Source organism: Brachycentrus maculatus, unplaced genomic scaffold, assembly GCF_059751285.1.
Source record: "Brachycentrus maculatus isolate JH-2025_06_01 unplaced genomic scaffold, ASM5975128v1 h1tg000340l, whole genome shotgun sequence".
NCBI classification, from domain to species: domain Eukaryota; kingdom Metazoa; phylum Arthropoda; class Insecta; order Trichoptera; family Brachycentridae; genus Brachycentrus; species Brachycentrus maculatus.
The window spans coordinates 779,800-795,803 of record NW_028281089.1 but is presented as its reverse complement, the minus strand read 5'-3'; the positions used below and the strand labels follow the sequence as shown (position 1 = coordinate 795,803).

At 35.1% G+C, this 16,004-nt stretch overlaps 1 protein-coding gene across 3 annotated transcripts in view; it reads left to right on the top strand.

Annotated features, from left to right (window-relative positions):
- The window catches only part of Wdr24 (WD repeat domain 24), a 37,329-nt gene that overhangs the window by 19,356 nt on the left and 1,969 nt on the right, over positions 1–16,004 (top strand). For all 3 annotated transcript variants that reach the window (XM_088269198.1, XM_088269200.1, XM_088269199.1), the window contains 10 exons: positions 6,331–6,419; positions 7,001–7,160; positions 9,633–9,790; positions 10,364–10,553; positions 11,396–11,640; positions 12,217–12,344; positions 13,019–13,272; positions 14,263–14,420; positions 14,891–14,993; positions 15,391–15,552. In XM_088269198.1, the coding sequence (XP_088125324.1) occupies positions 6,331–6,419; positions 7,001–7,160; positions 9,633–9,790; positions 10,364–10,553; positions 11,396–11,640; positions 12,217–12,344; positions 13,019–13,272; positions 14,263–14,420; positions 14,891–14,993; positions 15,391–15,552 (1,647 nt within the window). The remainder of the gene's footprint in view (positions 1–6,330; positions 6,420–7,000; positions 7,161–9,632; positions 9,791–10,363; positions 10,554–11,395; positions 11,641–12,216; positions 12,345–13,018; positions 13,273–14,262; positions 14,421–14,890; positions 14,994–15,390; positions 15,553–16,004) is intronic.

Sequence of the window (16,004 nt, the reverse complement as noted above, 5' to 3'; positions counted from 1 at the left end):
AAGTATGTTAGAATCAAAATGTATTTACACATTTATGAGAGACCCTAGGTAAAAAAGCAATCCGAAAATAATTAGCGTTTTCCGACTGCTGCATTTTTGTTTCAAATATCTCTTAAATTGTCTTTTATTGACAAGCCTGACATATATGGAGGGCTGTGTGCGTTATCACAACCATTTTATAAAAAAACTCCGTTATAATGTTTAATGTTTATTTTGAAAAACATTAAAATAAGCATTATAATGTTTATTATGTACAATTATAAGATTATATAAATAACCTACTTACTGATTAATTCTAAAAATAACTATTTACAATTCAAATAAACAAGGTGACTCAAAACTAACAACACCGTCTTATAAGAAAATTGATGTTACTTTTATTTTATTAATGTATTAGAACATAACAGTATATTTACAACTTTTATTGATTTTAAAGGTTGTTTAAAAACTAAAAAAATCCTTATTTTAGGGCATCTTTGTTTATTCCATTTATATAACAAAATAAATATAACTGAAACATTTGCAAATTCTTACATAACCATACATATTTTTTTTAATTTTAAAATAAATAGGTCTGGTTTAAATCAGTGATGTGCAAACTACAGCCCGCAAGCCAGATGCGGGCCAATCAGAGTTCAGTTCAACCCGCCACAGACTTTCAAATAATATTATACAAATTCTGAATATTTTTTGTATTTTTATTTAAATATTTGTAAAATTATATAATACATACACTTACAGTGGAACCTCTCATAACGAACATAATCCATTCTGTAATCTTACTCGTTACGTGAAACACTTGTTATGTGAAACATTTTTTGTTTTGACTGGCAAGTGTTTTGAAGTTCCGGCTCACAAGTTAATGGTGTGAAAAAAGAACTTTCCCTTTCTCTGTAACTATAATTATATCAGTTATTAATACTGTATTTGCCTTCATATTATTATTTTTTAAATAAAATAATTATTCTTCAAATATATGGATACTTGATTAGGATTATAGGAAATATTGATTTTTTTTTCTTCATAAATGATACTGGCCTAATTTTCTTTTGTTTATTATTTTAAAAAGTTTGTCCATATCCGAATGAAATAGTGAAAAAAAATCCTCACTCATTCTTTTTTATTACCTGCATAAAAATTACATTTAAAAATATTTATATGATAAATACAAAAAATAAATACTTTATAAGTATGTATTTATTTTTAAACTATTCTTCTCCGGTCATTTCCCTCATTGCTTAGAATTGTGACCTCCCAAAAAAACAATAACAAAAAAAAACAATAGTATTTGTAAGATTTTATTTAATTGATAGATGTTTCATTTTAAAAAAAGCATTTTTATAATACAATATTTTTTTTATGACTGCATTTTTGTCTCATCCTGTTTCAAAGTGGCTATAACTAGAAAAAAAAAAGAAATTAATATAAGTGAATTATTTTCTATCTGTTATTCTACATAGTAACACAAATAAATATTTAATCACAAGATTATGAATTAAATTAACGAAAAAATTATGACTCGCATAATTTTTTCACGGTAGTCAAGCGCAAATTATCACTTGTCAGTAAGCGTTCATATCGACTGAAAAAAAAATGGATCTGGTGATTTCCGTCTCAGGTGATCCCAGTGCACGAGTGCAGATAACACCAAGTTCAATGTGCCCAGTGCAGATGTGTACGGTATCACATGCACACAGGCGGCCCCAATACGTATACACACACACACACACACACACACGGGCCAGACTGGTGTCACTAACACACACGGTTCTGTATTGAGGAAGTTTAGTTGGTCTCAGTGCATTGAGTGGCTAGGCACCTCCTGTACACACTCGGGATTTTATTTCTCCCATCTCTATCAGGTTATTTATATTTATTAATTATTTATTTTATATTTCTTTAATTATACTGTCATAATTTTCATCACTGATCTAAAAAAATATTTTATAATTTCAGTACTTAAGTGCTGAAATTTTTAAGTATTGAGTTAGTTAACTGTTTAAATGGTTATTAATTTAACTGCATGATTGAAGTCTTGATACTTTTCTTTCAATATAATAATTAATTAATAAACCATAAGGTATTAAAATTTTAATATTTGATTTTTATTGAATCGTTTATTTAACATGAAAAATGATAATTGATTGCGAGTTCAAATCCTAACTGATTTAATGGTTTTTCTTTTTTTGTCATTTTACACATGGATTTTATTATATTGCATCATTAAATTGAGAAAAATAATTTTTTATTTTTTATTTATTATTATTACAATTTAATAGTGTAGCTATTATTTTTAGTGAAACTTGATATTACATTTTTAAAAAAATAATTGAAAATTGCTTTTTTATTTATCATTAATGGATTAACATTTTTTTTTAATTAATATTTTACTTATTTATTGATTTGGCGTTTAATTTGTAGAACTCCATTTTAATTTATGTATTAATTTTTAAATCAAACACAGATTTTTTGAGTCTTCTAAGTTGTATTTTATTAACAAAAATACACAAAAAAATAATATTGTGACAATTGTTTCGCCTAGTTATGGCATTGTGGCATGACAGTTATGGCATGTTTCGCCTAGTTATGGTCGAAAAAATTGTCACAATATTAATTTTTTATGTGTTTTTGTTAATAAAATACAACTTAGTAGACTCAAAAAATCTGTGTTTGATTAAAAATTTTATGCATAAATTAAAATTTTACTAAGTAAATACCACTATTTCTTAAAATCTACTGTGACACGTGTTTCGATGAATTCCGCATCATTTTCAAACACCGTATGAAAATGATGCGGAATGCATCGAAACACGTGTCACAGTACATTTTAAGAAATAGTGGTATTTACTAAGTAAAATTTTAGTTAAAAATGGATAGGTTTTACCACAAAGTGACTGCTGAAACAAATAATGATTTTCTTTTCACTTTATCAGACACTTGATTATGCACCCTACGGATGATATATCAATTTGTATATCATAGGTGTCTCAAATTGAAAAGAAGCATCTATTGTTTTTAAACGCACTTTATACAATTGTTTTATAATGACTATTCTGTCCATTATTGAACATCCAAATTGCATAATTTTTTGAAAGGCATTAAGTGATCACTCAATCTAGCCAAATGCCAGGTCGTAAACCCTAGGATGCTCAGACTTACATCTTCTTTCAAATAAAAATGGAAAATGCTTCGTCTCATGTCGAGACACCTTCTTTATCTTCATCTTCTTCTTCTGTGTGTGTCATGTCAGGTCCCCCTGACGTCTACTATCACTTGAGAGTAATTGTCCTTGTCTTGGGCACCTTTAAACAGTGCCTTGATGGTTCTCGACACCTATAATGGGATTATCAATTTATGTAGAATTATGAAGTAATTTTTTTCTGACAATGTCAAGAATTTCATAGTCTCTCTTAATATTTTTCCATTTCCCACCTAATATTCTTTACCACATAGCGGTGATGTCCTTTACCCTAAGCTCCTACACTTGTGTCATCTGCATTCAAATATATTATACTCGTATATCCAATAATCTGGAGCGCAGGGCAGCTCACCTTGCCCCCATATAATTAACGTTCATCAGTTTGATGCAGTGCCCTTTGCACTACTGGGTGCAGATATGAGGCAGAACTTTTTCAAAGTGTTGACTTTGTTTACTTATAAAACTAGGAATTATCTTGAAATCTTATCATACAATAAAATCAAATCTATTTCCCCATTGTTCAATAATAATAATTTTAAATAAAGAGATCAATATCAATAAAATCAGTCTTTTGTTTCTGCATTTTTTGTTTAAAATGCAATGTTTTTTTTTATAAAATCCATTGTAGCATGGCATTATTTACAATATTCATTTAATTTTTAAATTTCTCATAACATTATCCTTTTTTTATTGAAATTAATTGTTTTTTCTACAAAATACATATTTACAAAACATGGTTGGTAAATATACAATATATTTCAACATAACGTTTCTACCTCTCTAATAAAGTGAGAGGTAGAAGGTTTGTCCGCCTCTGAAGAGTAATGGTCAGCGCACTCGGCTACCGTTCTGGAGGTCCCGGGTTCGATTCCCAGGGGGGGTCAAATAAATATAAGTGATTTTTTCACTGTAATATTTATTCAATATTACCCTGGACTGGTACCTGAAGCGGAGGGCTGATCACCTTTCCTTCATGTGTAAACGATCAAGATAACACTGTGTTTATATGAAGCAGTGCCCTATGCACCATTGGGGTGCGGATAAGGGTTTTAAAAAAAATTTAAAATTTAAAATTAAATAAATAAAGTAGATACTTGTGTTTAGAGATTGAGTTCATTTTACAATTATTAATTTTTAATTTTTGTCTGAGTAAGTTTCTCAAAGTTTCACCATCAAGATTTAAAACAAAGCAAACTAAATGAATAAAAATATATTCCTCGGTATGGAGTTTAGGTCGGGGTGAGTCTTATTATCAATTTAGTTTTAAAGGTTTGATAAGATTTTGATTTTAAGTTTTCCGGAAGTTTACCAACAAACTTACTCTATCCTACTTAACCACCCTATCTTCGGGTTATTTTCAGGCATTTTTTTTTTAAACAAGCAAAAGAATCGCAACATTTGTTGTCACAAAGTATTGTCAGGTATGAAACCCGACAAAAAATTGTTAGTGTATCCGGTACGCATTAAATATTTTTGGAACAAATAACTTTTCTCTTGCGCCATACGGGTTAGAGCGGAATGGTGGAAAAAAACGCGCGTATCACGCACGTTAGTTTGTGTAGGGCGGTTAACAAAACTTATGTATGGGTTTTTTTATTTACATTAACTAATTATACATACAACGACAACAAATCCAAAGATCTAAGAGTATAAAGAAGGAAGAAGAAGTAATAATTTATACGCATATCTCAATGCAGATTAGACAGTATTTTTCTGGACAAAAAGTTGAAAAAAAACTATTATTTTAGTAATGCCTGAAACCAGTTTAATGTTTACACAATCAGTCACAATGTTCACATACGAGATCTGCAAGATACAAGTAAATGCTTTGTGTATTTATGATAATGCCATTGAGAACCTTGTCACATTGAATTTTCAACCTTGTTTACCCCGTTTAGTTCTTTCGTGACATTATCACATTAAAGTCACCTAAATCACTTTAACGAATGGTCATTTGTGGTTGCGAGTTTCAAAAACCCCACATAGTTTTTAGCGATTTTCACTTAGATATATAGTGCAACTCGGTCGCAATATCATTAACTCTTTGAACCCTAGAGGCCGGTAAACCGGCTTTATTTAGTAACGCATATACGCTAATGGCCGGAATACCGACCTCAACATCTATTCATTACCCTACGGCCCGGAATACCGGCCTGCGAAGTAAAAATGGAGACGATACTTTTGACTTATTGCGACGTCATCGCGAGTGTGTGAGGGGGGAAACCTTGTTTGAACATGAACTCAGATTAGTTTTGGAAATCGAAATTTCATTTTTACTCAAATATAATTTTTTGGTCAAAAATTACTCAGGAGCTCAGGGTTAGGGTACTTGTATAATGAGCGCTTCAGGGTTCAAAGGGACCATCAAAATTATGACATTTTGAAAGAGAAGAGGTTTGATTATTGCTGTATCTACTCTGGTCTCTATCCCATATCGCTCGCTCCTTTCAAGAACGTCATAAATCAAAAAACTTGATTTTTCAGGAGAACGTTTTTAAGTTTTAAAATATAATACAATGTATTAAAAATAAATATCAAGCCACTTATTGAACTTTTTACCGTGCAGCAGATCTTTTTAAGTAAAACCTGAAGGTTTTTTCTCCATTTGAAAAATATTTAGTTTATTTAAAAAAATTATTAAACAATACTTTTTCTTCAAAATGCAAAAACAACACTTTCTGCCCTGTAGCGGGTAAATATTAAGTTAAAAATGTGCTTCTTTTGCTGGGATATAGTACATTTTCTGGGCATTTCGAAAACATGCACAGCTGAAAATTGACGATTTTTGATTTATGACGTTCTTGAAAGGAGTGAGCGATATGTGGCAATCGGTCTTACACACATCTTGTATATTTTTACTTTGCTCTCAATATTCATGTGCTGTTTGTTCACAATACAATTAAAGTAAAACAAAAGTAAAAATTTCAAATTTTAAAATAATATATGCTAACTGTAAAATTTTACTTGAATATTTTAAAAGATTCCATACTCAATTGTCAAACAAAATTAAGTAAAAATCTTTACGAATCTGTATTTTTTACAATGTGTCCTTAAAAACTTCTTTACATGGAATGTCTCATTTTTGAAGTGAGGGTGCCGAACACATTTTTAGAGATGGATTATATTTTTAGGTTTGGGACATTCACGGAAAACCGTCGCTGGAATACACCATACACACCATCGCCTCCGTCGGACACGTCAAGTGGAGACCACAGAGAAAGTTAGTAATTGCTTATTATTCATTTTTGTTTACAAATCAGGACCCTTCAATTTAATTTAAAATAGCTTTTTCAATTATTTTTTTGCCTTTTTTTACTGTCATCTCAACATAGATAAAGAAGAATATGAAAGTCTTAGTATTTACAGGGCTTATGATCTGTCATAGGCTAGTTAAATGATCACTTTACACACATGCAACATTCATTATTCTACTCATGATTGACAACTGCACTAATGATAATTTTGGAACCTACATAGATATATCATTAATCTCATGACACACTAAATATAAATTCACAATAGCCATCTTTGTTGGATTGACAAAGCTTTTATTTAGCAGAGACCCTTTTAATTGGATGTATGCAAGATCCGAACCCCGGATTATTTTTACATACTGAGAAACGCCTGTTTTTTTATCAGTAACAACGAAACCAGACGATGGTCAATAAAATACAAGTGAAACAAAGCTATTTAGTTGTTGTTGTTGTATTTCCATGTGAAATGCAGTTCCACCAAGAAATGTTAGTAAAAATCTTTAATTGAATGAATAGTAGTTTTCATTTGCTCGAAATTGATTTGCAGATACCACATAGCCAGTTGTGCCCTGGTGCTGGACTCCAGCATTAACGTGTGGGACATCCGAAGGCCCTACATACCGTTTGCCACATTCAATGAGCACAAGGATGTCACAACCGCTGTAGCTTGGAAGGGAGATCCCGACATATTCCTCTCCACCAGCAGGGTAAGCATTCTGCACTTATCACATACTTTACATGTACATAGTTACTTAGTACCAATTAGTCTTGGGGAAGAAGCTGAGTGCTTCCAGACCAGTCGACATTATAATTAAGCTATAATATACTGATTTTAAACAAAGTTAATTTGAAAGTAGTTATGATTAGTTGGGTCTTAGTTTAATTAAATCGTAGTTTAATTTGTCGGGTTGTGGTCCCGTGGTTAGTGTCGTGGACTCTTAAGTCACAGTTTCTCGGTTCGAACCCTCTCTACCACAATTTGATACCTATTTCTAATAATGAGCCGCTTAGGCTCACAGAAATAGTATGAAATTGAAATATTTGTGTAAATAATTCAAACACAAATATTCCTCTTTTTTAATATTTAACATGTACATCTAACATTTTCCTCGGTGCGAAATAGGCGCTAGGCACGTATGGCTGATAATGAAGAGTCAAATAGCTAAACATGGAAAAGGTATTTCTACCTGTTTGATCGATTGATGCTTAAGGACGGGAAGGATATTTTTACCTTCTGCGCCGGCCTCATTTCAAAGTTAGAAAATAAGGGATTATTTAATGTTTTTATATGAATATTATGCACTAATCTCTTTGTTGAGGTCTAAACTATGTGTATACACTTATCAAATCCCAAAAATGTATTTATACAAATTGTAAGGCATAAATAAGTTATGCAATTTCATGCTGAATTTTATTAAATAATTTATGGTGTATGATTTTAACAAATTATATTAAGATGCTTGCTGTTGGCTGACAAGCTATGATTCAATAAGTTTCCTTCATAAAACATTGCATTACAACATGGGCAATGATAACGGTTGATGGATGCAGTAACAGTTTGATGATTGTCGTGTTGTGCAACCTCAATATGCAATGTGTAATCAGTGTTATTCACGCCAAATGTATGCAGATTAGCTGTTATCTCATTGGCACAGCGCTGTGCAAACAACTGTTCCCCAAAGCGTCATTTATCTAGATGCATTATAATGCATCCATTGAAAACGCAGACACTCTTCTTCATCTTTTTGTTTATTGGAAAAGTATATGCCTTTAATATTCCCATGAGTTATATATAGGAAACCCAATTATGAGATAATTTCATAGACTCACATTTCTACATGTTAAGAAATCTAGAATTTCCACCCATGAATTACATGAAATTATAGCTACAAACTGTGTGTGTGAGAAGGACTTGATATACCTTTCTATATGTTTTATTGGCCAGAATGCAGTAATAAATAAAAAATGGAATACATTTCTCTAGATACTCTTACATAGACTTGATTTGAACATATTCTCGATTTTCTTTGTCTGGAGCCGCAGATGTTAGCAATCGCCTAGCCTCGGCTTCTTAACTCCTGTAATCACTGTCCAGTGATTGGTCGCTGGACTCATTTTAATGAGTTCTTTTTTTCAACCATAGATGTCACAGACAAAGTTTTATTGAATGCGATTGATCTTTTCAATTGAAACATGTTACAAATATATTAAAAAATGAGTTACCTTCCTAATAGAGGGTACTGCAGATATTTTGAACTGGAATTATTATTTATTTTATTTTATTTTATTTGTAAAATAAAATAAAATAAAATTATTATTATAATTTTTAGGTAGAATAATCGGTAGAAGTAAAATTAATCCTATGCTATATTAAATTAATAATGAAATCTTAAAAGAATTTTACTAAAAAGTTATAAAATTAGTTAAATAAAATACACAAAATCTTAATACAAATTAATTTTAATTTTTATTTTTTATTTTTCTCGATCTCCATTTTTTCTGGTAAGGACATAAATTCTTCCAGACTTATGATCTTTTTTTAAATTATATTTAGCAATCACCCAGTGCAATATATTATTTTATTTATTTTATTTTATTTGTAAAATAAAATAAAATAAAATTATTATTATAATTTTTAGGTAGAATAATCGGTAGGAGTAAAATTAATCCTATGTTATATTAAATGAATAATGAAATCTTAAAAGAATTTTACTAAAAAGTTATAAAATTAGTTGAATAAATAAAATACACAAAAAATTAATACAAATTAATTTTTATTTTTTATTTTTCTCGATCTTAATTTTTTCTGGTAAGGACATAAATTCTTCCAGCAAACTTATGATCTTTTTTTTAATTATATTCAGCAATCACCCAGTGCAATATATTTCTGCCTGTTTGAAGTCTTTTTTATTTACAAAAAAAAAATATGTAGTAATAATTAAAAAATCAAGCTTTGTGATAGAGATTATTAGCGCAATTCTAGAATTAGGATCAGAAAGTAGGGTGGATACTTGGGTGGGGAGTTGAGTCCGGCCTGTTTGAAGCTGTTTAGGAAGTTCTACTCTCTTGTGAGAGGAAACTGGGATAAATAAGTTTATGTTGTTGTTGTGCTGTCAAGAAACACTAATGTTGATGATACCTGAATAGGTTTGCCAATTTCATATTATTCCACATTTCAGGATTGCACATTATATCGCCACATGTTCAAAGACGCCACCCACCCCGCCATGTCGGCCAACCCGCAAGGGATCAGTCTCAGCGTCAAGGGGGATGTGGTGTACACCTGTCGCCAGAGCACGCCCTCCTCTCTGGGAGACAAGATCCAGGGTTTCATCAAGTGAGTACCCTACCCGTGTCACCGCAATCTGCCATCACTACACACTGCAATGAACCTAGTTTTTATTTGTCCTATAACCTTGTTTAGACATGTTGTCGGTCAGATCTGCACGCTAATTTGTTTCAGGAGTGGGCGTTTCACATATTTTACAAAAATTATAAATAAATTCTTCTTCTTCTCCGGTCGTTTCCCTCATTGGTGAGGATCGTTACCCCCCCTGCTGGCTTCTTCTGGAACCTCGGACAACGCTCCGCCATTGGTCCCTGCATTGTGCAGCTTTTAGAGCTCCTGCAACAGAGAGTCCTGTGATCTCTTTCAGCTGGTCGGTCCATCGGATTGGTGATCTACTTTTAGCTCTCCGACCTTCTAAGCCTCCGGTTATGACAAGCCTCTCCAGCTTGTCTGGTGGTCTACGAGCAATGTAGCCGAATAACCGGAGAACTTGTCTTCGGCAAAGAGTCGAAAGACGATCCGTGATTCTCATCTGCTGTAAAATCAATGCGTTTGTTCTCTTTGCTGTCAATAGAATTGCTAAATGTGTTAAATTGGTTTTGTGTGATTTGTGTGTTGCAGTCGGCGCCAGCCCACGCCGCAGTCCGAGGCGGAGACGTTCCACCTGGCGCGCAGCGTGATGCGGCGCTGGGCCGGCCAGCCGCGCCGCAGCTTCCTGGCCTGTGCACGCCACTACATGCTCTCGGGGCGCTGCCTCGCCGCGCTCTGCGACCACAACGCGCAGGTCGCCCGGGACGTGGGCAAGGTCCAGGTGACTACACCCCTCACCTAACCTAACCAGTCCTAGCCATGGTATACAACAAGGGTGGCCAACCCGCGACCCGCCGGGTGTTTTCTTGTGGCCCGCGGAGCATTTCTCACATTTTTTCTTTAAGTGTACATAAAACCACAAAAGAACATTCCATCGTGCGTAGTTTGTATCATATCCCATAGTATATGAAAATATCTCACTATTGAGACAATTTATTCTATGATATACATATTCGTGTTAACAAACAATCACAACATTTTGCGATCGACTTTTAAATACACATTGATAAGAATACCAGCTGCTTTAACTGAGTGCTAGAGCGACTCAAAGTCAAAATGCTATGTAAAAGCTAGTTATACAGTAGCCATAATACTAGTCGAATGAAGCATATTAAATCTCAAATGACAACAAGAATCACTGATGAGCATTTGGAAAACTGTTTGCGTGTAGCAACAACATCAATCGTTATCAATATTGATGCATTTAGTTCTGACAAACAAAAACAGACACAAATTTAAAATGGTTTAATTTTTATTTTTTGTATTGCCCAACTCTCATTACATAATATGTTTGATTACATGTTTGTTATATCTTCTTAAAAAATATTATAGTTCATGTTTGCTTTGAATAATAAAAGAAATTTCGTTTTATGGCCCGGATAGAAATCGGATATCTAAAATCTGGCCCGGCTGCTGAAAATGTTGGCCACCTATGGTATACAATAACATACAGCGCAGCGTAATGCTTCGCAGAGAGGAAGAGTAAACGCTATGCAATACATTTGTAGACTTTGTCTAGGCAAATGATAGTCATACTAAGTTTGTCTATTTGTCTGTCTCCAGGTCAGCCTGGTGTGGTGCATAATCAAGACGCTGTACGCGTCCAAGGCGTCCTCCCCCGGGCAGGATGGCGTTGCTGCGCCGGCGTGGCGTGGCGTGGAGGAGGCGTGCGCGGGCGTGCCGGGCGGCGCTGCGGGGGCGCCAGGAGGCAGCGCACTGGGTGGGGCAGAGCCCGGCTCCGAGGGCACGCCCGCCTGCAGCGACCAGCGCAGCCTGAGGAGCGAGCACCTGCCCACTAATAATTACAGGTAACTTTATTGCAGATTTTGTATGGAGGATAGCGAAAGATTCATTCGTTCTCAGACTTCCATATTACATTTACGTAAATAAAACATAGATGCTTTGTTTCAGACACCTTATAATACCTTTTAAATAAATTTCGCCTATTTGTAGTCTTTTACCCCTTTCAATGCCGGAAGGTATTAATATGGCCGTACCCAGTAGGCCGCTATTTTTTCTATGAAAATGTGATAGCTTTTAAAAAGATGATTACAATATTGATAATATTGGTAAATTGTAATATTTAAGTATTTCTTGATCTCCTTATAGATGTCTCTATATATTCTAATTAAAGAATATTGCAATTGGATTTGATATTGGCTTGCGATAAGCTCAAACGAGAGTGCTTATTTTGTATGGCCGGCCTGGCGAGTGTGGAATTGGAGAGTGCGTTAACGCGCTCCAAGGTAGCGAACCAGTTAACTAACCATTTTTTTGGGCATTTAGCTTCTTTCCACATAGATCTAAGCAATATGTTAGAGCAATAGTATTTATTTAATGCGTGGCTGAAGTAAGTAAGTACTGATTGTTAACATGTTGTGCAGTGCGGTGGATGATGACACAGAAGTGGAGGACGGATCGGAGCACCACTTCAACAACAACGGAGTTCTCGGCTTCCCCACTCACAACATCCACATACCCAAAGGACCGCCCACCGCTCTTGATGAAAATGGTTAGTTTTATCTCCTTTTTATGAATATTTATAAAATAATCCACGATACATATTCAACATTTTGCACGCAGCCATCTACAATTGGTTTTTATAAACCTTTTTACTTTATTCCTAATCTTGGACATGTAAATGTCATGGTTTCTTCTAACCCTTTTTCGCAATTAATGGTGCATAGGGCACTGCATTGTATGGATGCAGTTTTATCATAATCGTTAACAGAAGAAGGAAAGGTGATCACTCAGTCCAGGGTAATATTGAATAAATATTAGAGTGTAAAATCACTAATATTTATTTTCACCCCCTCCTGGGAATCGAACCCAGGACCTCTAGAACGGTAGCCGAGCGTGCTGACCATAACACTACGGAGGCGGACGGGTATTTTACACCGGAGAAAATGTTAAAATATCTTCCTCGAAAGATATCCAGAAGAAGACCAAAAAATTCATAGATGCTGCAAAGAGAAAACATGGTTCGAAGACATGGCCTAAGTGATGTTGTCCATGACAGAAGGACCTACAATCTGAAGACGAGGAGAGCTGACTCCAGCAGTCTACAAACACGATAAGTTGGGATGTAGCCAGGAAGAAGAAGAAAACGTTAAAATACGCGCCCGGCGCATATGCCACACCCAGTGTGATAATTTTAAATAAGTGTTTCTCTCTCTCTCTCTCCAGGTCGTCGCAAGTGGCTGACGGCGAGGCACTCGCACTATGTGGACACGACGGCGCAGGACTGGACGCTGCAGGGGGAGGCGTTCCCGCTGCGCGCGCCGCCCGCGCCCCCGGAGCCAGCCGCGCCCGCCGCGCCCCCGGACGCCTCCTCGCAGGGCGGCGGCAGCCTCAGCCACCAGAACAGCAGCAGCTCGCTGGCCAGCGCGAGCGCCGCCGCACCGGCCGCCTCAGCCCAGCACCAGACCCTCGTGACCACCGTGAGTGTGGACATTTAACCCATTGCAACACAAAGCCGGCCAAGCTCAATTTCTCACTGACTCACAAAGCCGGCGATTCGCCGGTTTGTCTTTAAAGTGACTTTTTTACATTAAAACTGAATGACAATAACTTTATTCGTAAAAATTACATAAATAAGTATATCGTAGTCATACAGGAGAAAGTGACCAAGTGCATTTTTTTACAAAAAGGTGATCATTGACTATTTGATATCTTAGTAGCTTAATATTGCCCTGGAAAAAATCCCTAAGGATTTTAAACTTGAATGTTGAATATATTGACTCGTTAAAAATGATTAACTGCATTGGTGTTTATTTTCTTGCCAAGCAAAAGTGACTTAAATGGCCCTTTTGAACAATTTACTTTTTGTTAGTTGGTCACTTTCTCCTGTACGACTTTTTATTCGATATTTCCAAGGTCTTTTTAATAGATTTATATTATCCACTGACACTTCGTGATGGAATTGCATTTTTAATTTATTATTAGATTAAAACCAATATTTTTAGCTTTTCCACTTTTTTATTTGACCAGCGACCGGGTTTCGTCGTTACCGACATCATCAGACTGATCTGATCTGAGCAGTCTGATGATGTCGGTAACGACGAAACCCGGTCGCTGGTCAAATAAAAAAGTGGAAAAGCTAAAAATATTGGTTTTAATCTAATAATAAATTTCCAAGGTCAATTTGTAACTGACCAAGCTTGCAATAATTTTTTTTCTCGTTTTCAGATACCATAGCTAAAATTGTAATTTTGAACCTTGAAATGTAACCATTTTGTAAAAATGGTTACATTTCAAGTTCAACTTTGATCAATAAAAGCAACATTTAGGAATATTCACATTTTCAAATCATATTTTCGTATGGTGTATAAAATACATATCACCGTTGCACCTAGAAGTTTTTAGCAAGGAGAAGGTTTCAACCACCATGGCTTCCACCCTGTAATAACAATGAATTGCTCATCCGCCAGGTGGAGGACCAGCCTTCGTCGGTGCTGACGGTGACTTCCCTCCCCGTGCTGCCCGCGTGGGACCCCACCCACATCGTGGTGGAGGCCCTGAAGATGCACGCGGAGCTGGGAGACGTCCAGACATCGGCCAGTGTGCTGCTAGCCCTCGGAGATTTAAGGTAAGTCTCCAACTAGATTATGTTTTGAAAACGGACAGTTTTCACATTTTTTTACATGATTTTTTTTTTACATATTCCTTTTTTTTGCATAATCCTTTTTTTTACATAATCATTTAGATTGGCAGTGCAGAGATATTGAAAGCTTATAAGTGTAAATTAACAGTAAAAACGGGATACAATTTTGTTTCACATTTTCAATAAATTTCGAACTTGGTTCAAAATAAAGAAGGTCTGTCAGGAAGCCTAGATGCTTCTGTATCAGATCTGGGAATGCGGTGGGACAGCTTTTAATATTATCCTTTTTTATAGAGTATGTTAAATCCAGTAATGTGATAAATGTTTGATTCTATGATGTAAGATGAGCTTACAGTTTTAGTATTACCCTCTCAAAATTACTGGTTGTTAGATGAATTTTTACTGTTATTTTTATGGGCTTTATATCCTGAGTTGTTATTGATGTTTTATTCCAGAAATAGTCTCAATGGTTACCTGGATGAGGTGACACAGGAACAGTGGCTGGTCGGATATTTAGAGCTGCTTGCGCGACACAAACTCTGGGATATTTGCACACAGGTGACAAATAGTTACTTATTAAAAAAAAAAACATAAGGTTTAATAAAAGCTCACCAATGCGAACAACGGTAATCCGAATTTTGTCACAATGAAAAAAAATTACAAAATCCTTATCCCTTTAATGATTTAGGCCTACAGTTTTTTTTCTTCATATTGTGATCTTTCAATTTCAAAAGTAAAATATTTTACCATACTATAAAAGGATTGTGGTATCGATACATATTTTTTAGGTTAAGTGACAAATCTCTCCACGGGAGAACGTTAGTTTGTTGTTAATGCCTAGTATTTTGAGATACGCTTTATAATTTGGTCATTTTAGCAAAAATTGAGATAGAAAAAGAACCAATTTCCATGTCAGCCATTCTAGAAGGATTAATAAGCGAATGTGGGTTGTCAGGTTATCCAAGGCGCCTGGATTAGCAGCATCGCGCAGCTCAACCAGCAGTCCACGGTGGTGCACACGAGCTGCGGCAAGTGCGGCAAGCAGCTGGCGCGCGCCGGCTGGCTGTGCGACAAGTGCAACTCCGCGCTGCCCGCCCAGTGCTCCATCTGCCACCAGGTTACTGGAACCCTTAATTACCGTGATAATTACCGAGGTCTTCACCCTACTTTACTCTTTAGGACTGATTACGCTGCTGTCACATAATCAGCGATCGAGTAAACAGTGTTGCTCTATTCATCACTCGGATGCAGATAAGGGCTAGAAGAACTAAAAAGAAAAGGTTATAGATGACTATGACAAACTGTCATATAAATGACACTTCGTATATTTGCAGTTATCGCAGCATTATTTATAAAATTAAGAAATGTGTACATACATATATTTCTTACAGAATTTCTTTTTGTTTTTACATTAACACACTTCTGACGGGTAGAAATATCTACCAGTTTGGTTGATTGATGCTCGAGGACGGGAAGGGTATTTTTACCTTCTGCGCCGGCCTCATTTCAAAGACAGAAAAGAAGGAATTACCCAATGTTTTTGTATAAATATTATATACCAATCTCTTT